Raw genomic sequence first — 27,743 nt, forward strand, 5'->3', positions numbered from 1 at the left:
ATTGATACTAATTATAATACGCTTAGTTGGCATGCAGGCTGCCAGCCTAAAATAAACTCATATTTGAATCAGTGCTGACTGCAATTGAAGTGTAAAAGTCATTGTGGAGTCCAAAGTTTGGCTCCAGGGCCATTTACAACCTGCCGTACATTTTTTTAAATTGGGTACATTTACCAATTACAAAAAAAACATAAAAGGCTAAAAACGTTGATAAGTTGATGTTAATAACGCTAATAAATAATGCTAAGTGTCATGAGCGCATGCGCATCATGTCAAGCCACATCTCTCTGCTATGACGACAGACAGAGCCACACCAGCGTCCCCGCAGAGTCTGCCCTTCTTTAATAAAAGCATTCTGACCTGAACACAGCAACAGCAGAGCAATTCCAACATCATATTCAATATGTATCACAAACACTACTCTAGTCAGCTCTTGCTAGGAACGAAACTTCCTCACGCGACAGTGAGGTGCATTCACTGACACTCCGAAAATCACAATGCCTTTATTATGTGTGTATGTGTCGTTTAAATAAATAAAAAGACGAAGAAAAACAGTACGGTACGTGTATATTTTCATCTTTCACCAATGTAACTCTTAATTGTGGAAGTACAATTTGTTGCATTTAAGTATGCTTGGAAATCCCAGAAAATACATCCACACTCAAAACTGTGAGTTTAACTTATGTGGTTGTCAGGACTTCGGAGGTCAGAGGTCAGATCCCAGGACGCAGTAGGCTCAGGTAAGGTCTAGTAGATTTAATAGTCCAGATGAGTGAGACACAATTAACTAAAGGCGACGGAGCACAAAAGAGGGGGCTCCGTGACCGAGTGCACGCAGGCACAACACAAATTACCAGGAGAAACAGTGAGCAGTCTTGGAGGCCAGCGGGCTAACCGGACGGGTAGGAGGGTGCGTGGCTGAGGCGTGAGCAGCGCTGGAGGGGCACAGGAGCAGGGCAACAGCTAGGAGCTGCAAATAACAACAAAACCAGGAGTACCCCCAAACAGAAACACAAGGTAAAAGCACATGTCACAGCGCAGCGTGACAGTGGTGTTTTTGAATGCAACTCACATTGCTCCAAAGTGTGATTCAAAAGTTATGTTTTTACTGAGGAGACTAGCCTAGGCAAATACATGGATGGCATATTTTAACTTGATTTAAATGTTCAGTTCATTTGGAGCTGTTAATACATACAAATTACATACAAACGTTCTGTTTATAAAATACAGCAGAAATTGGCATCTTTCCCGCATCGTGGGACATGGTAATCAATTATGATTAATTTGATTAAAATTTGTAATCATTTGACAGCCATAAATAATTTCGTATAACAGATGCATTCTGTTTTTAAATTTAACATGTTAGCAATTCCTCATTGGCTAGAACACTTTCAAATATCAAAATGGGCTCCATGCGCCCTTTGATGCGGCCATCGTGGAAAAAGTTTGGACATCTATGCCCTAGAGCTCCAAGAATCATCTGGTATTTGAAGGATTTCAAGAAAATGCCACTATCCTTTGTGCACGTTTACAATATTTGTTTACTTGAAGACAACATCATATTAATGCTACAGAAAAAAAACACACTTTTGCTTCTGAATAATGTGCAAATCTATGTCCTGATGGTGTATTTAGTCGGTGTCAGGAGTTAGACTGTAGCCACTCTGTGAGAGAGGATTTATCAGTGATGCTCCAAAGCTCTGACAGTAACTTCTTGTTCTTCCTAGAGAGACAAAAACAACACAGGGCATTAAGCTTACACTCACTTTCACATACAGTATGAACAGCAGCTAAAGGCGCTCTGTGTCATGTATTCCCAGTTTCAAGTACAAACATTTCATATAGGAGGGATTACTGATGAAGAGGCATGTCAGGGTGTGTGTGTGTGTGTGTGTTGGATGGACATTTCATATAGCGAGGATTAAGTGATGTGAACACTCACACAGACACAAGTGTCTTAGGAGGGGGGAAAAGGTAGGAAGCTGACATTTGATGTCATCAACCAATGATATTTTCGTTAGAAGAAAGTGCCTGTTAGTTCGCTTCTTCTCTTAAAGTACTTTTAGTAAACCCTAAATGGGAACATGCCGTTGTGTGTGTATGTAGCTTTAAAAGTACATTCTGAATAATGACGGAAATAAACAAAGCTTTCAGGACACAAACACAAAGGCATTCCAGGAATATTATGCATGATTTCTGGTTCAGAATGGTGGGCACGACGATTAAATCTGGTTCATTTCAGTGTTAAACCTTACATAAATACTAGATTTAGCGTCACTGGGGCTGCTGTGAATTCATCCTCAGGACACTCAGATGTCAGAATGACTTAGTAAGAAGACTTGGTGGGTTTGGAATATTGACCATGATGAAAGACAATTGGATCCTGCACCCACCTTAATGCAAGCTAGCAATCGTCTTTCATGCCCATCACGTAACTCACTGAGACACCGAAGAAGATGCACTCAATTGAATGACACAAGTTTTTGGTGTTTTGATGATGATTTTTTTTCTATTAAAATAAACATACTGGCCTTTAAAGGGCCTTTAAAAGGTTAAAAATTGCAACTTAATATAAATTTTCATCAACTGGGACAAAGAAGGGAGTCTAATTAAGGGTGATAAGAATTTAAGCTTTGATTAACTGCATCATCACATTTTAATTTAATGTTTCCATTGGAAGGACTTTCCTTTAAGGAACAATGGCTGTGTGTGTGTGCTGACCTTCGCCGGTAGACCGTGTCCTCCATCTCTCGGGCTTTGAGCGCTGCAGTGTGTAGTATTGATTTTGGGATGTCAGCCAGGCGGGCGACATTCAGGCCGTAGCTCCGCCCTGCAGCTCCTTCGCTTAACTGGTAGAGGAAGGTGATGAACTCTGGCCGAACCTCTTCTCCTGCAACCAAGTCATAACAAATAGCAGGTCTACGTATTCAACTACATTGTTTTCAGAAAGCCGCGGGGGCCGGACTTTTCCCTTCACTATTATTCATAATGTGTATAAAATAATGCAAGGCTCTGTCATATCTTCACAAACCAAATGGCTAATATAGTCATAAATAAAGACCTAAACTAAAGCAAAAATCCTTCTGTAGTTTTGAGGACCTACTGTAAGAGCGCTTATCAAATATCCTGTGCTCTGCAGTTTTAGGAATCTTCTGCAAAAATATTAGTCAGTTCTATACTGAACTCACCGTGTCGCAGTTGAATATCCTAAACATCTTAATGCACATACAGCGTATAGACACACATACCGTCTCTGTCAGTGGCCCCATCAGGCTCATTAAGGAGGAAGGACATGTGATAGTTGGCCACATGTTGTGGATAAAACCTCTCCAGCTCACACAGGGGAGGGTAATGGGTCACAAACAGGGTGAAAGACCTCACCTGCAGCAGAGGATAGACACAGTTAGTAGCCCCTGTATGATGCATTATGTTAGGGAAAACATGTATGGTCGTAATAGAGTAGTATGAAAACAACAAACAGACGAAAGTCACTAATACTAACCCAACAGCTGCCACTTAAGCAAGCCGCCACTAAGCCCAATTGTTGCTTTTTATTAATTAAGGCTGTTTGTATTTGGAAACTGCTGCACAAGTGGTTAGCGCGCAGGCCTCACAGCTAGGAAACCCGAGTTCAATTCCACCCTCGGCCATATCTGTGTGGAGTTTGCATGTTCTACCCGTGCATGCATGGGTTTTCCTCGGGGACTCCGGTTTCCTCCCACATTACAAAATCATGCTAGGTTAATTAGCAACTCCAAATTGTCCATACGTATGAATGTGAGTGTGAATGGTTGTTTGTCTATATGTGCCCTGTGATTGGCTGGCGACCAGTCCAGGGTGTAACCGGCCTCTCGCCCAAAGACAGCTGGGATAGGCTCCAGCCTCTCCAGCGACTCTTGTGAGGATAAGCGGTAGAAAATGAATGAATTTGGAAACAAATTGTTCGGTGTATTCCCCACATGAAACACTTTACATGGGGGACAGGAAGTGTAACTCGCTCTACTCCACAAACAAATAAAATGCAGTGGGAGTCATGGCTAGCAATAGTTCTAAAAATGATGATGATAAATATCCTTTTCCAATATTTACTGAAATATTTTGACAATAATGATGAACATTTCTTTATCAGAGTACAAAAGAGATACGTAGGAGGGGAAAAAATAGGAATTAAAAAAAAGTACTACACACAACGAATGGTAGGCGGTAACAATTATATAAGAGTCTGTCTCTGCTGCAGAACAAAGAGGATTTGTGACTACATTGTATTCGCATTAGGACTTTCTTAGTGGACTAATACACCACTTTTAGAGTTAGGTTTGCAGGTTTTTGGCATAAACACTGAATCTCATTCTCTTGACAATGACAAGCCTGAGTGTTACTGATTGTACTCTCGCATGAAATTGCTGTGCCGCTAAGTCAAATATGCACCAGCTGGCCCTCGCAGTACGAGTCTTTCACCACAACAAATGCATTGAATTCTCCCGCTATAATAATGCCTTGCTCGGATGCAAATGGAACACATAATACTGAAAGTTGGATTAAATATCTCCCATACCGGCAGTAAAAATAATGCACTCTGGGATGACAACAAATTGCTCTCTGCTCCCAGCAGCCACACACAGCTGTGGAACCTGACTTGCTGTAGAACCGGGCCCACTACCTGGCTCGGTTTGACAAAGGTCACATGTCACTAGAAATACCTCGCTCTGAACGAGACGACTCAGGCAACTCCCACACACAAAAAGCACAAACCTGAACCCAATGTAACACATATTCCACAAACACGCCCATGACTTTAAATCACTAATGTCCACCTACATTGAAAGGTACAAACAAATGGAGTGCTATGTCAGTGGCAGGCGGTCTGAATAATGGTCTGATTGGATGTTGACGGCCGCTCGTTAGCGCACCACCCCAGGGTGCACTGACAGCTTCATTGGGCAGAGCTGCAGATGAAATTAGAGTTGAAGCGATTAGTGGATAGTTATCGATTAGTTGATAGAAAGTTCATGAGCTAGGGAAGATTATTCACTTTGATTGCTTCCAGTTGTGGCTCCAATCTTGTACTGTACATCTTTATGCCAGCACAGTACGGTAATTGAAAAGACTGATTTCTCAGTACCAATAAAATAATTCAGGTTAGAATAGAATACCTTTGTGTACCTGATGAACGAGTATCCATTACGGATAGTGCAATTGTGTTGATTACAAGTATGGCATAGGCTATGGGATAGGCTTCAGCAACTCCCGCGACCTTCATGAGGATAAGCGGCAGAAAATGAATGAATGAATGAAAACATAATGACCAATTTCAGATTACTTACTGATAGGTTAATGTTCATTGAAGTTATCATATATTTGACTCTGAACACATTTAAATATTATATGTATGTGCCCTGTATCCTGTTGACCTTCGGATGAGTGTCCGTGTGGAACAAAAGGCCTCAAGACACTCAGGATTGTAAAGAGGAAACCGAAAACATCTGACCACAGCGGTACACAGAGGCACGACGAAGTCCACCAATTGTATTCTTATCATACATTCTAAATGCAATCAACTGTTTGTTTGTGTAAGCTTGAGCACATTGCAACAGCCACTTCCCTGTCCTTTCAGGCTGCATTGTGAACTTTGTAACTTCGGGAAGACCCCACAGAAATAAAAAGGGAGGCAATGGAGAGTGTACTCAGAGCGGTTGGAGATTGTATGCCAAGTACATCTCTTCCGTTTCTCCTTGCGAGTCTGAGTACATCTCAACCGTTCTCCTCGCGAGTAAAATTGAAAACTGCTGCCTTCTTTCTTCCTTTTCATTGTCAAGGTGCTTGGACCTGACACTTACACACATACACAGTGACCAGATAGCTGAATAAAAATATAGCAACTTCTCATCCATTAATTAATTCATTCACTTTCTATTGCCTATCCTCACGAGGGTCACTGGGGTGCTGGAGCCTATCCCAGCTGTCTTTGGGCGAGAGGCGGGGTACACCCTGGACTGGTCGCCAGCCAATCACAGGGCACATATAGACAAACAACCATTCACACTCACATTCATACCTGGACAATTTGGACAAAATGGACAATTTGGAGTCACCAATTAACCTAGCATGTTTTTGGAATGTGGGAGGAAATCGGAGTACCCGGAGAAAACCCACAAATGCACAGGGAGAACATGCAAACTCCACACAGAGATGGCCTAGGGTGGAATTGAACTCGGGTCTTCTAGCTGTGAGGCCTGCGCTCTAACAACTCGCCCGCCGTGCAGCCCAACCAAAATAATGTACAGATTTAAGATACTATATTATATATAATATTACTATATGTAAATTATAAAAAATTATATTATAATGATTTATTATTATTACTATGAATGATAAATACATCTCCCCATGCTCATTTTTGCACATAGATTTACATACACAGTAATTGGGTTTTTTTTGGTGTTTTGCACTGTAATTTGTTGGATGGTGATAGTTGTATTTATAACGAGTTATTTTGTGTTCATGGTATTAATGTAGTATTCCAGATAAGTTTGTTAATCATATAAATTGGTTGAGACCTTATCTTACAAATTAAAGACAGTGGTAAAAACAATGTCATTCAATTGGTTTTGTAAGCGTTTGCAAATCAACGATGAAGGGGGGGGGCAAATAAATTCTCCCGGAGGGCTCCACATTGAGGTAAGGTCGGATCTGGCTACAAAGCATCGAAACATTTTTACACTGTGTGCAATTAGTGCAGCATTCTGTAAGAGTGAAGAGCTACTCTGAGGCACTTTTAATAACGATGGCTGTTTAGACATTAAAAGAGACCCAACAGACTGCACAAGCAAGCGCCTCAAAATCCCACTTCCCGCTCCCTCTTCTACAGTAATTCACTCCAAATTGTCGCTTGGCGTATCGGGGCCTATACAAGCTCTTCCGATTGCCGTTTCCTAATTACATGCTGTCAAAAAGACAGCGGGACGCCAGCATGTGCATGCATGGAAGTATCAAGGGATGTGAGCCTGAGCAAAAGGCTGGAGGTATCAGCACGGCATCGCCTTCTCTACTCCTCGTTTGAAATCCTATTTGATGCAACTGCAGTTCCTCTGCCCTCATCTCAGGCAGGCATGCATTTGAGAGCAAAAGTGGATAAAGATGAGGTGTTACATGCAAGCGTGTGACTGACCTGTTATCTTGTTGGGTTCAACAAAAAGATGAACAACTGACGACCTTTTTGTTTGTTTACTTCATGGATGGGAGTCAGTTAACTTATGGGAAAAATTGATTTGGTTAGCGTTTCGGTTAGAGCAGGGGTCTCAAACTCAATTTACCTGGGGGCCACTGGAGCTAGGGTCTGGCCAAGGCTGGGCCTTGTTTTTCCAAAAAAAAAAACCATTTATTAAAACGCATTTATTAAAAACAGAAAAATATATAAACTTTTTCAGTGCTTTGGTTCCGATTTTCTACAATAAAAGCTCTGATAAAACATTCCACTGTTCTCAAATATCGTAATTTTTATTTTTCTGCACAAAATAAGATGAAAAATAAATAAACAAATCAAGAATAAAGAAAATCAATCAATCAATAATAAATAAATATGATAATAATAAAACGGCAAATAATAAAACTTAAGAAACCACATATAGTTGGTGGGTAGACAAATTATTTTTTTCAGATTAAAATTAACAAAGCATTATCAGAGCCCTGTAGACATGACAAAACACGACTATAGTCACATTTATACTTTTTTTTTATTTACAACATATTGCGCAACTTGAGACACATGCTAACTCGCAAACTAGAGAGCTAGCGACCTAAACGGTAGCCTTCAAGTTATTTCCTTTAAACTTACCACTTACAACTTCCACACAGATAGGGAGGATAACTATTAACAGTTATTTTAGCCTTTAACATGAACCTTAATCAAACGTAATAATTTTTTCTGAGTACATGATACCATACAGCATCCATATCAAACTTGCGCGGGCCGCACTAACATTAAACTTTCATATCAAGGCGGGGGCCTCAAACCACATTTGGCCCGCAGTGTTTGAGACCCCTGGGTTAGCGTCCTGTCCTTCTGAAACAAATTTATTACCTTATCCAAGGTTTCACTGTATTTCTTATGATAAATAAACACTTCAAAAAAATCTAAAATCCACTGCATTGTTTCTCATTGGAACGGTGCAAGTGTTATACAATGTTAGTACTTTGCAGGCAGATGGGTGCATTTTCAACGAGCGGCACATCAAGCTATTTACAGCCACACTGTGTCATCCCCCGAAAAACCAAAAGACCTAAGTGAGCTGTTATGAGCCGTAGCTTTGCAGTGAGCTGATATGTCCCCTCATGCCTGTTACTGAAGCCTTACTCTACCGGCTGAGGTCATGCAAAAAGTGGAGCGCAATCTGTACGTGGTGCTAAGCATGGTGCGAAGCTATCCGCAAGGCCTGCTGCTCGTGTGACTATAACTGATAATACTGACTCTCACTGGAAGTCGGAGAAAGAGTAATGGCAGAGAAGAAGAAGGGCACAATGAGACTTTTTAACAAGGAAGGAACACCAAAAGACATCTCAGCCGCGACACCTACACGCATAAAAGCCAGCAACTTGTAGCGTCGGAGCGTTTTCTCGACGTCTCTTTTTCACCATCAAGGCCATCTCGTCCACACTTGGCATTATGAAAGCCATCTACATTCTCAACTACCTCCCGGGTGAATGCTAGGGGCAGGAAAAGGTGCGTTACTATAACAACCAAGTCAAAAGAGGAGAAAGTCTGAATTTGATGCGAGCAGGTATATCTGGTGAGGAGGAAGAGGATGTGGCAGCAGAGGAGGAGGAGGAGGAGGAGTGGGTGGAAGCGAGCATGAAAGCCATTGTTGGTCTTCCTGAACCAAGAAGGGTTTTTGCTGCAAAGGCAAACTTCTTTTTCCAATTTTTTTCTGTTTCCTTTAATAGCTAGGCCTTTCTAACAAATCAATGCTGTTATACAACAGGTGGTTACAAGCAGCATCTCCAGCTTTAGACGCTTGAGATATTTCATTTTTGTGCAAAATTACATAACCCAAAGAATCTGTCCAAAAGAAATGTTTGGCTTTGAAACAACTGACATACAGTATGTAATTTATATATCTATATACAAAATTCAATAAAAACCTTATTCTACTATTTAACAATACACTCACCTAATTATGGGCATGCACTACAATGCAGGCCCCCGCTGACTTCTGCTTGGCAGAGCAGCCCATATTATTATTCCTCAATTCCTCAAAACTTTAGCTATTATTATATCTTAATTTGCCTTTTTTTGTGTGCGGAATGCGGTCCAAACCACAAGAAGGAACCCCACACGTTACACCGTCGGAATCGTGGCGCTTGGGACTAGGTCGGTATTTCATTCATTCATTCATTTTCTACCGCTTATCCTCAAGAGGGTCGCAGGGGGTGTTGGAACCTATCCCAGCTGTCTTCGGGCGAGAGGCAGGGTACACCCTGGACTGGTCGCCAGCCAATCACAGGGCACATATAGACAAACAACCATTCACACTCACATTCATACCTATGGACAAATTTGGAGTCACCAATTAAGCTATCATGTTTTTGGAATGTGGGAGAAAACCGGAGTACCCGGAGAAAACCCACGCATGCACGGGGAGGACATGCAAACTCCACCAGGTCGGTATTTATTCTTTGGAAAGATTTGTGTAACCATAGCGACGCTATTAACGGAAAATTTCGAAAATGGGCCACAAGATTAGGAACAACGTGTTCTATTTTTCTATTATTACGTAATGTTCTCTGATTGGTTTATTTAGTATATTTAGTTTAAGTATTACGTGATAAAAATATTGTGATAAATGCTGAAGTCGATATACTATATCGCCCATCCCTGGTGCTCATACTAAATATTGACACTTTGGACATTGCTCACTGTGAGGTGGACTCACTTGTGTTTTAGTTTAAGGAAGTTTTTAACCTCTGCCGAAAGGCACCGACTGTTTCAAATTTGGCTCTCCATGACAAAAAACAGTGTCATTCTCTGAAAGAGTGGGGATAAAAAGCAGTAAAAAGAAGGATGAGTCAGTCAGCTCAAGTAACCCCAAAAGAACACACAGTGTTCCTATTAATCTCTCAGGAGCTTGTTTCATGGTGTCCATGATTATGCCGGTGCTGCAATTTCCTCCACAATCAAAAACCTTTTTACTTTGAAACACAGTATAGTTTCTATATATTTTTTCTTCTGACCCATGACAGATCACTATATAGGAGGACGTCAAATTGCCAATTGCAAAGTGAAGTCTCATTTATATGGAGCAGTATCAGCTGCTGCATCAATGCAGTAGGACATTTTTTGTTATTTTGCACTGAACCCAGCTAAGGTGACAACAGAAGCACAAATTCCAGATCGAGTAACTTTTACGCCAGTTTGTCGGTGGATGTGGGCAGTGTGGAGCTGTGTCGGGAGGTCCACTGTCACTGATGGGTGTCTAGGGGCTGCACTGCTCCGTGCTGGGGAGGACAGCACAGGCTCAGGGACTGATTTGCCTCGAGGTGGGGGTGGCGCTGGGAGTGACAACAAAAGCGGGAGAGAGAGGGCGGCATGTGTGGCGAGGGAATTGTAGAGCTTGCTCGGTTCAGACTCAGAAGAGAACAACTTTAATGGATTTAGTTCCCAGGAGGACGACAAGGACAGCGATGAATGACTTTTCTGGTATGCTACTGTTTAACCAGCTGTGTTGCACGCACTGTTTGGAAGAAAGTTGAAAAAATATTTCTGTGTACTAAGTATCCCCTGTTATCCCCGAATTGGACACTTAATGAGAATAAGCGGCATGGATGGATGGATGGATGGATGGATGGATGGAATAAGCAAACAGATCCAAGCATAAATGCTCAGTGAGTGTAGGCTGGTGGGGGGCCAGGAGAGGGAAAGGGGATTGTGGCCAAGTCCACCACCTTATAAGCCTTTCTCAAAGAGTGGAAGTTGTTTATTTTGATTTCCTGTAAGTACACAGTACCTAGATCCATACACTTCATCTGCACATCTATCCATCTCAACTGGATCCATACAGAATAAATCACTATAATAACAGCCGACATGAACATCACAGTGACGCACAGACATCCCCTTATGAGCGCTGAGGTGAGCAACCTGGCATCTGTCTTGATTATGTGGCTGTTTCACAGGCCCGCTGCAGCACCAGTGCATCCCCGTGAACAAATGAGGCACCATGGGATCACTTTTTGTCTTCTTTTCCATTGCAGCCCAACAGGTTATTAATATTATACATCAAGCCTCTCCTTAATTTCTCTCAGTTCTGAAGAGCTATCATCCTCCTAAGGCCTTCCTGTTGCCTCGTGTCTTCGTATTCATAACAAACAATAACAGGCCTGCTGTGCATGTAAGTGAGTGTGGTCAAAGGCGTGCACAAACATGAACACAAATCTCCACGTTGAAGGCTATTAACTTGAAGCTTCATCGGACAGGCATCCACATCCCACAATGACTTATGTATAAAGTCAAGGACTTACATCTCTGATGAAGTGCTCAAGCGTGGCATAGGCAATGGCGATGCCGTCATGGGTGCTGGTGCCCCGACCCAGCTCGTCCAAAATGACCAGGGAACGTTCACTTGCATGGGAAATGATCTCCGATGCTTCAGTCAGCTCCTCCATGAAGGTGCTGCGCCCTTTGTAGATGTTGTCCGATGCTCCCATTCTGATTACAGGACACACAGAAGAGGTCAGAGGATAGCATGGAAAATTATGAAATGGAATGGCACGGCATGTTCTCCCCGGGCGTGCATGGCTACTCTTAGGCTACTCCAAATTGTCCATAGGTATGAATGTGAGTGTGAATGGTTGTTTGTCTAAATGTGCCCTGTGATTGGCTGGCGACCAGTCCAGGTTGTCCGCCACCTCTTGCCCGAAGACCGCTGGGATAGGCTCCAGCATACCCGCGACCCTTGTGAGGACAAGCGGCATAGAAAACGGATGGATGGGATCGCTCAGCCAGAACCCAGACCAAAACCCAGCTCAAAACTCAGTATTGGTCAAATCAATGAGTGCTTTGAACCCCCCAAAATCAATGAACAATCATTTACTTGTTTATTAATTTATTATTGCGTGACTAAGTGACTCGCTGTGCCAACCTGCTAACCACTCGTCAACGTGCAGCCACACTTCAATACTCAATTACTAAAATATTCTATAGCTGCAGCCCTAATTTATATCATGGGTGCAACAATACAAGTATCTCTATTGAACTATCCAATACAGTCATCGCTTACTGAAGACTTACAGTTATGTAAAGATAGCATTGCAAATTATTGGCAGTTATAGCTTTGATGTCAAAGGCAACTTGCGGCCGTAACTCGCTGCCTTGTAACAATGGTAAATACTAAACTGTGATCGTAACCGTTGCACCTCCAATGCTGACAAAGACAAACTACCACCTGCAGTCAATCATGACTAATGAGAAATTAATAGGCCTTAGGCATCAATGTAAAACACATTCTGGAACCTTCCACTCGACTTATGAAAAGACTTAGGTGAATTGTATTTGGGCATGTACTGTATGTATAATTTTGAGTATGTGTAAATGGAAAAAAAAAATCACAAATAAATTAAAAAAAAACTACACACAATTATTGGTCTTAAAAAATAACTAAAGATCCACCTTGGTCTACCAAGGCAGAAAGATCAGCGATGACGGGCCACACAAAGAGCAATTCAGAAGACCTTGTGACTAAAAGCCTCACCCTGGAGCCAGATTCAGAGGAGGGGCGGCAAGTGCCTAGTGTTTGGGCCTTCAACTGTGGGACCCAGGCCGAAGAACCCAGACAGGATCCTCCTGCATAAACCCACTATCTGCGGGGGCAAGCATAAGTGTTCGTTGGCAGTTGAGGGCAGGCGCGTGAATGACCTAATCTGGTTTTTGGGACATGGAATGACTCTTCTCGGGTGGAGAAGGAGCCCGAGCTTATGTGAGAGGTTGAGACATTATGACCAGACTAAGTCGGGCTCACTCCAACCCACAGTTTAGGTTCTGGAACCAACCGTAGGGTCACTTCCCTACGCTTTCGGGTTGGGGAAATCGTCCTGATTCTGTGCCTCTCTACTCTTCCTCCAAACTCTGGGACCTTGATATCTGAATGAATGCAAAACCTACTTTTGTCTGTAAAGAAGAGTTTAGCCCAAGAGGAGGTAAGCGGACAGGTTTATGCCACTCTAGTCTCTTTTGAAATGTTATTAAATTGCAAAGAGATTCTCATGATTCATCTTCAACTCAACATTCTAACTTTCAATGATGCACACTAGGGATGTCCCTGTTGACTATTTAACAGTTGCCAGAGTTTGGTGAGTTCTTGTTTTTCAAGCTATGTTGTTCCTTTTGTATGTGCACTTGTTTTGGTTTCATTTGTCTTGCTTTCCGTGTCACAAACAAGATCCGTTCGCCGGGATGGCCATTAGCTCTGCTTTTAAAAAAACAACAGTCAACTATGGACAAAATCTAACAAATGAAATGTGACTATGAAACTCCTTAGTCAAAGAAAGCACTAAAGGACACAAACCTCATGAACCACATTATCCGCCAATGTTACCATGGTTGCGCCACACGCTATATGGTAGAGGGGTGTGGCGGGCATGCAGCTGCATTACATTAGCTAATTTACAACAGAAGTGTGTGCGTGCATGACTAAGACTCGGGGGAAATTATAGCCGATCTATAGTTTACGTGTGTATGTGTGCACATGTGAAAGACGGGGGTACAATCCGATGAAATGGGTGAGCGTCTGTCAGCAGATGAGAGACGTGCATTCTTAGTGTCCAGCTGGAGTCTCTCATTTTTTGCCAAAACACAGATTGCAAAAATGGGCTCCATTTATCATCACTCACACCTTTCCAAAAAACATGCTTAGCCGTATTTTACGTGTTTTTTTTTTTTAATTGTCAATTCCATTATGCTGGTCATAGTCATTGTGTTGCTTTCACTCATGCTTGCATGCATAATCACACAGTCTTATGGCATTTTCGCAGCACAACTGTAAAAATGGAGACATGAATAAATGACAGCTTAAATACAAATTACAGGAAAAAACATGCATGTGCAGCATAATGAAACGTAATAGCATTCATCCATTCATTCATTCATTCATTCATTTTCTACCGCTTATCCTCATGAGGGTCGTGGGGGTGCTGGAGCCTATTCCAGCTGTCTTCGGGCGAGAGGCAGGGTACACCCTGGACTGGTCGCCAGTCAATCACAGGGCACATATAGACAAACAACCATTCACACTCACATTCATACCTATGGACAATTTGGAGTGGCCAATTAACCTAGCATGTTTTTGGAATGTGGGAGGAAACCGGAGTACCCGGAGAAAACCCACGCATGCATGGGGAGAACAAGCAAACTCCACACAGAGATGGCTGAGGGTGGAATTGAACCCTGGTCTCCAAGCTGTGAGGTTTGCGCACTAACCACTCGACCGCCGTGCAGCAGCATTCATCCATTGATTTTTTTTGTTTTTATATGAGAGTACTTTCAAAGCATTTTTTTCCTATTTAGGGGGTGTGTACTGTACACTCACTGACCACAATATCAAGTACACCTACAGTACCTAATTCAGATGTACTATTTTAGTACTCCCCCTAACACATTCCTATGGAAAAAAAACATTTAAAAATCCCATTGTAGGATGAGTGGTTAGCGCACAGGCCATGCAGCTAGACCCGAGTTTGATTCCACCCTCTGCCATCTGCCATCATCATGGGATAGGCTCCAGCACCCCCGCACCCCTTGTGAGGGTAAGCGGTAGAAAATGAATGAATGAATGAATCCCATTACATTTGAACTTGGAGGTTCCACTGTATGTAAGCCGGCAAAGAACTGTGTGTCTAAATGAGAATGTAAGAAGTTACACAATACCACAATGTTTCACACACTGTTTTTTTGTTTGCACTCTATTGAGAGCAGTATCCTGTGCCACGGCTGATTTTAGACATGCAACTGCTGCGATAGACCAGAGCAGACATGTGCGCCGCCTACAAAAGGGAACAGGCGGTCTGACACCAAATGCAGCACTTTAAAAACCGAAGAATCCATTTGGGATGCAGCACTGCTCAACTGGGAATGATGGGAAATAAACACCATCTAGATTTCTAGATATTTGCCACTGCATATTTGCCACTATGTAACCCTGAAAAATATCTAATTGCATTCCTGGAATAGTGGGGAGACTTAAAATTCAGCATCATGGCTACTTGAAATCTCTGTTTGACAACAGGTTCTTTGTAAAACACACTTTTACATTCCTCCTTTTGGCTGTTTCCATAACGACCACAAAGGGATAGAAGCTTTGTAACCTTCAGGACTTACTGCAAGAAAACACAGACACACACACACACATTTGCATCACACACACGCACACAATGAGCCTGCTGGCTGACCAACGGGAAGCAAGTTCTGTATTTGCCCCCTTGTGAATTTTCAAAATTTTCCCCATCACAGAGATATGAACAGTCCACAACGTTTACGGTAGAGTCATCGTAACAGAGAAGAAGAAAAAAAATCCAGAAAAACCAGCATCTAAAATAACATTAACTAAAGGCTATACAATCATTGGAAGTTGATTAAGGGAAATGAGTATTTGAGCCCAAAGCAACTGTGACTTAAGGCTGTTTACATACTATGTAACTGTCAAAATATTTACCTAATGTGTTGCCATACGGGGTACATTCAAATTCAAATCATGAGTCATGTCCAAATACGTTTCAAATGCATTTTCTGAAAGTTATTGTTATTTTCGCATATAAGACATATTTCCATTTAGATGTGGGCTCAAATGTTGACATATTTAGCATTTTTGTACCCTTTTTTCCACTAAAACCAGTATTGTGTAGACTGGCAAAGGAGGGAGAAGTGGGTTGTCACTAGGGTTGGGCATCGTTTGATTCCGATTCCTCGGTTCGATTCCGGTTCCTATCTCGATTCTGATTAAAAAGCAGTGTCATAAAAGTTTGCACGGTTTAAGTGAGGGGGCTAACAAGAGTTATTTTTGGATGAAAATGAATTTCTTACAGGGCTATTTTCAACCAGTACATAAATCCATACATCCATTTTCTAGGGTCACGGGTATGATGGAGCCTATCCCAGCGGACGAGTCCAACCTGAACTAGCAGGGCACATTTAGACAACCATTCACTCACATACATACCTATGGACAATTTAGAGTCAAGCTAATTAACCTAACAGGATCTCCTGACTGTGTGGCCTTTATGTTGCCCACTCGACCACCGTGCAACCCAGTATACAAATATCCAAACTAAAAGTGTGTGAAATGGCACACTGCTTTAAAGCTCATTGACAATCAATCATGGGGATCAGCTCAGACAGGCTAGTCCATCAGACACCAATGCAACAATTTATTACCCCACACCAAATCTGCTTCTAAACTACCGACACCATCCGTCTGCCTTCACTCATTAGAGTACAAAACTGACAAAGAGAAACATCACCTGCAATAGCAAAGCAACTTGGCTTACAAACTTTCTTCTTCAGTCCCAATTAGAAACTGAAGCTGATGGTAGAGATGACAGATGAGGTGAAAACAGGACAGCGCTCTTCTCTCTGTGGACATTAATTAGCTATCAGATGCATTTTTCTAATAGACAGGGAATATTAACTTACACCCCTAACCAAATCCCCTGGCTGAACAACATAGGAACTCCCCACACAAACAGAGGCAGCCTCTGCAATATCTCTTCCACATAAAACACACAATAATTCCTTCCTAATTCCTAAATAATGGTTTACTTTAATCCTGATGTGCAAGTTTATCATTACCACTTTTACTGTACCTGAGAAATATTACTGTTCAATTGTTTAGCTAAGAAGCGCAATACTGCTGTGTTAAAGGGGACCTATTATGCTCATTTTCAGCCCTTTGTATGGAGTTGTGGACTCCTATAGAGCAGCTACACACGATAACTTGCATAGTAAGCTTTCTAGATCTTCCAGAATCTGCAACTAATCCAGCTGGATTTCTTTGGATTTTCAAAGCAGTCTGTTTTAATTTATTCCACCCATGGCCCGCCTCCGGCCACACCCACTCCGCTGTGACTGGTCACACTCAGTGCTCACACTGTGAAATTTTCACTTTGTGACACAGTTTGACCCTGGAACTGACCATTTCTATTTCTCTTATTTTTTCTGGGGATTACTTTTAGTGCTTATGCCAATACAAGTCAATCACCACCTTGATAACATCAAAAGGAACCTCTTTTTGTTGAAAAAAATCCAAAATGTAATCTTGCAAGGGTATAAATGCAAAAAACACACACAGATACTCATGAGCCTGATGTGCTGACAGGGTTTTGGCTCCCACTGAGTTAATACACAAGACCATGCTTAAACCCACAAAAAAGAACAATTACACACATCTGCAAGACATTATGTCTAATCACAGGAATGAGTGCAGCAGAGTGCACAGGCAGCATATTGTATGTTGGACGGTCGGGATTGGAAAGTGCACGTAGTGCTGAATAGAATACAAAGATCTTCTCCAACAAAGACGTATTGTACTACGTGTACGACTCCCATACCGCTGCACACAGTCTAACTACAGTTCACCTCCTGGGTGGTAAAGGACGCAATGAGATTACCGCGGATTTGTCTAGTCCTAGTCTCGTCCTTAGTCTGGGGCGTCACTCCTAAAAATACACTTTACATGATGATAGCAGGAGACGGGTTTGCCGTTTTTCTCCATGATTTTTTTAAATGCCCTTCAGGTTGTCAGACAGACTCGTCATATGCAATTACTCTAACAGGAAATAACAGCTCTTCAGTATCACCATGGCAACTGTCCATCAATTGGAAGAGAAATGGTATTACAATGAAGCATTTTCATATCTACATAAAATGTGTTATTAATACAAATACTATAAGAGGGAATAATGGGAGAGTTAAGGTCCATCCATGTTTTCACGAATGTGAACAATTTTCTTGATCCTAATATCCTCTTTTCCCCATAAAATGGATACGTCATCATATTACTACAACTGTGTTCTCATAAAATTAAGAATCCTTAATATTTCCACTTTGTCACTTAACAATATAACTTTATGCTCAGAAAATTTCCACATAATATTGAGATTTATTTTATTTGAGAGCACCCATCCACAGCAATGCTCCTGATGTGAACACTCACACTTACAAAAGTGATAGCATTTAGGCATTCATTCATTTTCTACCGCTTATCCTCACGAGAGTCGCGGGGGTGCTGGAGCCTATCCCAGTTGTCTTCAGGCAAGAGGCGGGGTACACCCTGGACAGTCGCCAGCCAATCGCAGGGCACATATAGACAAACAACCATTCACACTCACATTCATACCTATGGACAATTTGGAGTCACCAATTAACCTAGCATGTTTTTGGAATGTGGGAGGAAACTGGAGTCCCCGATGAAAACCCACATATACACAGGGAGAACGTGCAAACTTCACACAGAGATGGCGGAGGGTGGAATTGAACTCCGATCTCCCAGTTGTGAGGCCTGCATGCTAACCACTCGCCCTCTGTGCAGCCAGCATTTTAAGCATTTATACATAAAATGTTGTATTGACTATTGGCCGAGTGGTTAGCGTGCAGACCTGATAGCTAGGAGACCCGAGACCCCAATCCCACCCTCGGCCATCTCTGTGTGGAGTTTGGATGTTCTCCCCGTGCATGCGTGGGTTTTCTCCAGGTACTCCGGTTTCCTCCCACATTCCAAAAACATGCTAGGTTAATTGGCGACTCCAAATTGTCCATAGATATGAATGTGAATGTGAATGGTTGTTTGTCTATATGTGCCCTGCGATTGGCTGGCGACCAGTCCAGGGTGTACCCCGCCTTTCACCTGAAGACGGCAGGGATAGGCTCCAGCACCCCCCTCCCAAATCCACGTGAGGATAAGTGGTAGAAAATAAATGAAAAGGAAGGAAGATTGAGAGAAAGTATAATTCATGTGTTCTATTGACCTGTGTTTTAGTGGAATATTCACCAACATCCTCCTGAATGCCTTGTAAAACACAAGCTGACTTGTGCTCCTACCTGGTATAAATGCCGTCCAAAATGCCCAGACGGGCCTCAGAGCACGGCACGTAAGAGCCCATTTGGGTCATAACACAGATGAGAGCCACCTGGCGAATATAGGAACTCTTCCCTCCCATGTTAGGGCCTGTGATGATCATTGTTCTCTTCCCATCACCCTGCAGTAAGACATAAGAAAAGAGGAGAGCAGTAGTCACAGACAGAAGGCCAATGACAGATATAATAAGATATTTGGATGCAGTTCTACACATCCCAGGTGGTGGGTGGATTGGAAGCTTTGGCTTGTTGCAACCTGAATCCATTCCAGTAGTGATGATGGAGACAGTGAGCACATCTATTTGTATGTGAGAAAGCATGCATATGTGCTGCCGGAATCTTGCTTTGGTCCTACGCATGTCAACATGCGTGTTTTGAATTGACTTTATGCCAAAGCCTTTGCGTGAACATACCTGCAGTTGTGTATGGTTTGGCACAAACTGACTGTGCTCTCCCATTAATAAGTCTATAGCAGGGTGTCTGCCATCCCTGATGACAATCAGGCGCTCACTGTCGCACAGCTCTGGCCTGCAGAGTCACAACAAAATGTGTCAACAGCAAACAAACGTTCAGTGAATATCACATGTATTAACAAAAAGATTCAGTCGCATAATATTACTTCCTTTTTACTACGCTGTTACACAATGTTTATGCCATCTAAATCTACTATGTACTCTGTATTTATCAATTATTTTCACAATGTTTGTTAATTTTATTCCTTAATATTTGTTCTTCATTCTGTTGTGTAATTAAGGTATATTATGATTATTATAATCTTTCATAATATTACAATGTTATTCTGAGAAAATTCAGGCATTTTCCCACACAATATTTAAACGTTTCTATTTTGATAAAGTTAACGACCTTTTCCTGTCATATTGCAACCTTTTCACTTATTAATACAACTTTATTATAATGAATTCAGATTTTTTTCCACCATGAAAACATGTTAATGGTGCAGATGTTGCTTGCTTAAAGGGGACCTGTTATGCTCATTTTTTGACCTTTTGTATTGAGTTGTTGTGTCCTATAGAGCAGCCACACACAATAACCCACACAGAAAACATTCTAGATATTCCATAATTTGCACCCATTTCCTTTGATTTGCGCTTCTTGCCAAAACGGTCTGTTTTAATTTATCCCACCCACAGCCCGCCTCCGGGCATGCCCACCCCACTGTGATTGGTCACACACCCAAAGTGCTTCCTAACTACGAACCATATAAGGAAGTCCACCTCTCTGTGACATCACAAAGAGGCAGTTTTACCACGCCTTTTCAAACCGAGCGTTTTGAGCCATCCCAAACTTCTTTCAGAGCTCACTTCCAAAAGTGCAAACCTCATTATCTGAAACTTTGGCATTGTTTAACACGAGGATACAACATTCTTCTACATTTATAGGTCAGAAAAGTGGAAAAAGCATAATAGGTCCCCTTTAAGCGCTCCTGACAAAACTCTATCTTTGTGTAGCTTTGTGTAGTATACACAATGTGTGTGTATGTGTGTATCTCTCTCTCAGTGAGTGGGAAAGATGTTGGCGTTCTGGCTGAGCACGCCGCTGAGCCCGATGTACACACCCACGCACAGCCTGCCCGAGACTATAGGACTTGACACAGTGAACACATACATACATACATACATACATATATATACACACACATTTATACACACATATACACATTTATGCATATATATATATACACATATACATATATATACACATATACATACACATATACATATATATACACATATACATATATATACACACATACATATATACACACATACACATATATATACACACATACACATATATATACACGCATACATATATATACACACACATACATATATATACACACACATACATATATATATATATACACATACATATATATACACACACACACACACACATTCACACACAGTACATTTACTGTACATATAGAAACACTGTATAGAAATACACAGTCAAGCAGTCCCCACATTTACACTACAAGTAGATACCATGCAATTACAGTCATCATGAGAGGGCATCACCTGCAGTAGTCCCCCTGTCTGGCCACCTCAGCCAATGAGAAAAGACAGTCCATGGTTGCTAGGTGACTAATAGCCCTTTTCATAGTGTGATAGTGCTCCCCAAACTGACTGGAAGAGAGCAAGGATAAGGAGGAAGAGATTTACAAGTGAAAATTGTGTAAAATGTATTCTCAGTAGATGACGCTGCTGGTGCACTTGAATAAAACATGATTATGGCAGCCATCACTCTAACCTGAATGAATGCTCCTAGCGGTTTGTTTTTTGTGTGTGTGCGTGAGTGCATGTGTCATACTCCATAAAAGTGGTCCACTCCCTCTGGCAGTCCAGCAGCAGCTGTTCTCGTAGTTGCAGCATCTTCCTATGGCGCTCCACCAAAAATGGAGAGTGATACCGGCTGACCGCTTTGGTGCTGCACAGCAACGAGGAAGCGATAAGGCAGGGATGTTACATAGAAAGGCTGCTGGCTCTAGTTTTCTCATAAGAACGAATGGAAATTGATCCATTCCACTGCAACTTTAGGGGCACAAAGGCTTCTCAGCTGGGTCAAAAACATTGTTCATTCATTCATCTTCTATGTTGCTTGTCCTCATGAGAAAGAGGAATCAGACAATGATTGGAGAGAGGCATGTATTGCTGAACTCAAGAGCAAACTGCTCAGCCAGCATTTATCGCTAATGAGTTCACTGTAAAAAAAACCATACGGCATGAATTTCACACCAACAACTGAGTGGTGTAACCGATATTTCATAATGCATGCAGAGGTAGATAAAGCTGCTGGATATGAACACCACACTTCAAATGCAGCTCACTGCCATTCATTAACAGTTATTAATGCTCATGTTTTTTGACCCAGCGCTAATTAGATGACATACATGTTGACTATAGGGGAATTTGCATTAATTATCTGTCACGAGCGGGCTTCACCCCCTCGTGACAGCTCTCTTAGTTTCCTTCTTTCCTTCTGTTCGCCACCTCTTCCACGGCGGGACGCCACGCCGCCGCCTCCTCCGTCGCCACCTCTTCCACGGTGGGACGCCACGCCGCCGCCTCCTCCGGCGCCACCTCTTCCACGGCGGGACGCCACGCCGCCGCCTCCTCCGGCGCCACCTCTTCCACAGGGGGACGCCACGCCGCCGCCGCCTCCTACGGCGCCACCTCTTTCACGGCGGGACGCCACGCCACCGCCACCGCCGCCGCCGCCTCATCTGGCGCCACCTCTTCCACGGCTGGACGCCACGCCGCCGCCTCCTCCGGCGCCACCTCTTCCACGGCTGGACGCCACGCCGCCGCCTCCTCTGGCGCCACCTCTTCCACGCCGGGCGGGCCTCCCCTGCCAGGCCCACCACCCTGGCCGGCCCCCAGAGGGGTCCACCCATGGCTTCTGCTGGGCCTGCCGTCATGGCCGTCCTCCAGAGGAGCCCGGTTCCCTTCGGGCTGCTCACCCGGCAGGCCGCCCTCCTGCGTGGCCCTGCCACCCCGGCCGACCTCCGGAGAGGTCCGGCCAGCAACCCACCTCCGGTCCCCCCGCCTCCCATCCCTCTTTGCCTGTGGAACTTTTGGGACGTCTGGGATCCGTCCTTGAGGGGGGGTACTGTCACGAGCGGGCTTCACCCCCTCGTGACAGCTCTCTTAGTTTCCTTCTTTCCTTCTGTTCCAGTTTCCATGCCCTTATTTTGGTATCCACTTCCTTTGTTGTTCTCTTCCGTTTTCCTTACCCCTGCTCTTTTCACACACCTGCTTCTAATTTCATTATCCCTATTTAGTTCAGGTGTGTGCTCTTTCTGTTGTGGTTTCATTGTGAATAGTCTTTGCTTTGTAGCGGTTGTTGTTTTCCTGCTGCTGCTGGGTTGTATCGCAACACCGCCAAGCGTAACCGTGACAGAATGAAACCACCAAACGAGTGCACGGAAGCGGAGTGCACAAGATTCACTCCGGAGGAACTGGAGGACATGGTGTGGCGGCCGGATGGCACGCTCGTACCCATGGCGTGGGTTTATCCGGGCCCCGTGGACGACACACCGGCCTGGCCGCGACAACGACGTATGTCTCGGCCGCCTCCAGCCAGGGCTCCACGGCATCGAAAGGTGAAGCCGCTCATTTCCTCCTCGCCATGCCAAGCCAGGGCGCAACCCTCAGCTTACACCGACACTGAGTGCTGGCCCATCTCGCAGCTGCCGATGACTCCCACGTCACGACTGCCCGCCAAGCCCCAGCTGCCCACCTCTTCGGAATCCCTGTTGCCTCCCATGCAACACGAAGAGGACCGCGGCACACGTTCCCCTCCTGTGCCCAAGCCACGCAGCCTCAAGGGTTCCCAAACCCCGGCTCCCGTGCCAAGCTGCGTGTCGGCCCAGATTCCTCCTGTGCCCAAACCGCGCAGCCTCAAGGGTTCCCAAACCCTGGCTCCCGTGCCCAGCTGCGTGACCGCCCAGATTCCTCCTGTGCCCAAACCGCGCAGCCCCAAGGGTTCCCAAACCCCGGCTCCCGTGCCAAGCAGCGTGACAGCCCGGATTCCTCCTGTGCCCAAACCCCGCCTGAGGTCCCTTGTAGACCTGGTCCAGGCAGCTGAGCAGGCGGAACTAAAGACCCTCCTCCAGGTCCCCCTCCTCCCTTCCTCGGTTCCACGTCCAGCGGCATACGACGTCTGGAATCCGCCTTCGGAAGGGAGGGCTAGTACTACCAGCAGTGCGTCGGAGGACGCACAACACACCCTGTCCGAGGAGTGTGGGGATGATGCCCTCAGCTGGTCGCCTGAGGAGGAACAGCCCGTCGGACCGCCAGCGCAACCGGTTCTGCCAGCTGACCAGGATGTGCTGTCCGGTAGGTTCTCTCTTGTCCAAGACTCACTTTGCTGTACCTCTGCTCCACAGTCCAGCCAAGACCGTGGGTCCGTTCCTCGTGTTCCGGTGCCCGCTATTCCATGGCGGGACGCCACGCCACCTCCTCCGGCGCCACCTCTTCCACGGCGGGACGCCACGCCGCCGCCTCCTCCGTCGCCACCTCTTCCACGGCGGGACGCCACGGCGCCGCCTCCTCCGTCGCCACCTCTTCCACGGCGGGACGCCACGGCGCCGCCTCCTCCGTCGCCACCTCTTCCACGGCGGGACGCCACGGCGCCGCCTCCTCCGTCGCCACCTCTTCCACGGCGGGACGCCACGCCGCCGCCTCCTCCGTCGCCACCTCTAACACGGCGGGACGCCACGCCGTCGCCACCTCTTCCACGGCGGGACGCCACGCCGCCGCCTCCTCCGGCGCCACCTCTTCCACGGCTGGACGCCACCCCGCCGCCTCCTCCGGCGCCACCTCTTCCACGCCGCTGCCGCCTCCTCCGGCACCACCTCTTCCACGCCGGGCGGGCCTCCCCTGCCAGGCCCACCACCGTGGCCGGCCCCCAGAGGGGTCCACCCATGGCTTCTGCTGGGCCTGCCGTCATGGCCGTCCTCCAGAGGAGCCCGGTTCCCTTCGGGCTGCTCACCCGGCAGGCCGCCCTCCTGCGTGGCCCTGCCACCCTGGCCGACCTCCGGAGAGGTCCGGCCAGCAACCCACCTCCAGTCCCCCCGCCTCCCATCCCTCTTTGCCTGTGGAACTTTTGGGACGTCTGGGATCCGTCCTTGAGGGGGGGGGGGTACTGTCACGAGCGGGCTTCACCCCCTCGTGACAGCTCTCTTAGTTTCCTTCTTTCCTTCTGTTCCAGTTTCCATGCCCTTATTTTGGTATCCACTTCCTTTGTTGTTCTCTTCCGTTTTCCTTACCCCTGCTCTTTTCACACAGCTGCTCCTAATTTCATTATCCCTATTTAGTTCAGGTGTGTGCTCTTTCTGTTGTGGTTTCATTGTGAATAGTCTTTGCTTTGTAGCGGTTGTTGTGTTTTCCTGCTGCTGCCATTTTTTGCATTAAACTACCTTTTATTTGCACTTTTGTTCCGGCTCTCTGCATCCTGGGGTCGTATCGCAACACCGCCAAGCGCAACCGTAACAATTATCATGCATATTTGGACAGAACAAAATACAGTAGTCGGTAGCAGTGTACATTGCGGGGGTGTCCCGATATCAGCCAAAATAGTATTGGATTTCATCAGCCTTCATCTAAAATCTCAGATGTTGTCACTCTGATACAAGCAGTCCGTTCCAGACTCCGCACCAACACTTCTATTCTACTTAGCAGAACCCATGTGATCACAACAAAAGCGTGTGCTAGCATGTTTAGCAAGGAGAAGGAGTGATGCTGCATTTTTCGGAAAAGACGAATCAGATCGGAGGTGACACCCCAGTGCATTGTGTGTTCTATCTCACCTGCTGACTTTGACCCAGTCAGGAGGAACAATGGAAGCCTTAGAGTTCTTCACCTCAATCAGAAACTGGCAACACAAGGACAGGGGGGACAAATACAAAAAAAGCAACACAGCCATCAGCCATCATTCATCTTCTCTTCAGTCAAGCTGCATCAACATGAGAGATACCTCTAGTCCCGACACTGAGGTATAGGCCATGGCGGGAGCCTTCAGTATCAGCCTGATGTCTTTGCGATGGTCCTGAATCTCCTCTAGAACTCTCTGGATCTGATCTCTTCTCTCCTGCAGCACTGGGAAGCCAGACAGATCTGAGAACAGCTCGGTTTTATCCCCACACCTGCAGCATGAGACAGGACATACTCTCAGGGCAAGTAGACTGTTCAGGTTGTCTAAGATGATGTTTGGCCACTCTTCTGAGCAGGCTTCAGAAGTTAAAAAGTAGGCATTGTCATAGTCAGTTCACCCAAGCATAGAGGCCCCCTGTCGCCAATGTGGACATTACAGTTCAGAAAATGCAACTTTTTGTCTGTGACTTCATCAAGTATAAACTTTTAGACCACTGAATTAACAGGCCTGGTGAAGGCTTGCACTTCTTTCTGACATATATATACTAGTGACTGTCAAATTTCTAACATATTTCTTTGTCAAAGACAATAAGTTGTCTTTGTTTTTCCTGAGAATACAATGATCTAGATCAGGGGTGGGCAAACTACAGCCCGGGGACCACATGCGGCCCACCAAGCGTCTCAATCTGGCCCGCCAGTTGCTTTCTAAGTATTTCAACTTTTAACATACAAACTGGCAACATGACTTCCAAGATGGATGTCTTATTTAGTAAAACAAAAAAAAAAACAACGCAAAACTGTAAAATTAAATGACATAGTTAGATGTGGTCTGACGTTTCAAGTGCTCCTGATAAAAGGGACATGAGAACATACAGCTGATAGTATAACACTTTTACAGATAAAATTAGACAAATAATTCAAGGGAAATTATAAGCATAAAATAGTGTGTGTGTTCTGGCTCCCCGGACAATTTTGTTATAATAAAAATATTACATAAAAATATACAAATATTTGCCTGCCCCTAATCTGGATCAATGACAATATCACAGGCATAAAATGAAACATACTTGGCTGCTTTTTCATTAAGCACTTTCAAAAAGCCATGTGCTGGCTCCAGCAGGTCCGGGACATCCAGCAGGAGTCCTTGAATCAGCCCAGAGAAGATTTGCCCTCTGATAGCTGGCAGCAGGGCCTGCAGCTCCAGAGCCAGGCGACAAAGGCTGCTAATGATGAGGTAAAACTCCTGCGTGGAGGACTAGAGCACATAAACAACGATTTAAAGCATAGAGAGGCAAAATAAAATGATTCCATCTTCCCTTACACATTTTTAATCCATCGCCTTTTCTTTGCATGGATGTTATGCTGTAATTCAAGAAGATTAGCACACTAAATCTGGTCTCCTCTTGATATTGTCAGCATTTTGCAAGCCAAATCCAATCTACACTTGTTATAGCCAAAGTATGTGCTGCACTTTAAACCCAGCAGCATTACCTAAAGGGAACAGTGAAGGACATGTCCATCACTGTGGCTGAGTATCTGAGTTACCTTAGTTGCAAAGCTCTGGGGGTGGATGAGTTTGGCCCTGAATTCCTCACGGTTCTGGATGTTGAGGGACTGCCTTGATTGACATGTCTCTTCAACATTGAGTGGAAGTCAGGAACAGTATCTCTGGTTTGGCAGACCATGGTGGTGGTCCCCCTTTTCAAGAAGGGTGACCGGAGGGTGTGTTCAAACTGCAGGGGCTCATTTTCACCCTCCCTGGGAATGTTCGTCCTGGTTATGAAACGCTGGCCCAGCTCTATAACCTTGCAAGGGTACTGGAGGGTGCATGATTCTCAATCGGAAAAGGGTGGATTGCACCCTTCAGTTTGAGGCCCTGGGGCAGACCTAAGACACGCTGAGGGATCATGTCTCACAGCTGACCTGGTGGAATTGCAAGAGCTGGCCGCGGGCCGAGAAGTCTGGACTTCCCTACTTAGACTGCTTCTATTGAGCGAATGCAATTTTAATGCAACAACAACATATGTAATGTTTAAACCATGACAGGTCCAGCAGCACTCAACACCACCTGTGTTCAGTTCAGATCAAAAGTATTGATATACCAAATGGAAAGCATGGAAATGGAAATGCCTCTTGGGAAGAAAGGCTACTGCATTTTATGATTCCCATTAGCAACATTGCAGTGGAGTTGAGAGTCATGGAGGGTTAATTAGAGTCAAGCTGATAATGGT

General features: G+C 44.6%; 1 protein-coding gene across 3 annotated transcripts in view; it reads right to left on the bottom strand.

Moving 5' to 3' along the window:
• Positions 1 to 339: 339 nt before the first annotated feature.
• Positions 340 to 27,743, bottom strand: part of msh3 (mutS homolog 3 (E. coli)) — a 45,974-nt gene continuing 18,570 nt past the window's right edge. Inside the window, exons 14-24 of one of the 3 annotated variants that reach the window (XM_058070970.2) lie at positions 26,580 to 26,767; positions 25,616 to 25,784; positions 25,449 to 25,513; positions 21,449 to 21,565; positions 21,157 to 21,264; positions 19,528 to 19,642; positions 19,079 to 19,236; positions 11,515 to 11,701; positions 3,249 to 3,381; positions 2,722 to 2,890; positions 340 to 1,723 (exon numbers count right to left, since the gene is read on the bottom strand). In XM_058070970.2, the coding sequence (XP_057926953.2) occupies positions 1,642 to 1,723; positions 2,722 to 2,890; positions 3,249 to 3,381; positions 11,515 to 11,701; positions 19,079 to 19,236; positions 19,528 to 19,642; positions 21,157 to 21,264; positions 21,449 to 21,565; positions 25,449 to 25,513; positions 25,616 to 25,784; positions 26,580 to 26,767 (1,491 nt within the window). In that variant the 3' untranslated portion in view covers positions 340 to 1,641. Of the gene's footprint in view, positions 1,724 to 2,721; positions 2,891 to 3,248; positions 3,382 to 11,514; positions 11,702 to 16,494; positions 16,616 to 19,078; positions 19,237 to 19,527; positions 19,643 to 21,156; positions 21,265 to 21,448; positions 21,566 to 25,448; positions 25,514 to 25,615; positions 25,785 to 26,579; positions 26,768 to 27,743 lie in introns of those variants that run through there. The other 2 variants (XM_058070973.2, XM_058070971.2) reach the window with 2 other exon arrangements.

Source organism: Doryrhamphus excisus, linkage group LG3 (genome assembly GCF_037039965.1).
Source record: "Doryrhamphus excisus strain RoL-2023G ecotype Guam linkage group LG3, RoL_Dexc_Guam_v1.1, whole genome shotgun sequence".
NCBI classification, from domain to species: domain Eukaryota; kingdom Metazoa; phylum Chordata; class Actinopteri; order Syngnathiformes; family Syngnathidae; genus Doryrhamphus; species Doryrhamphus excisus.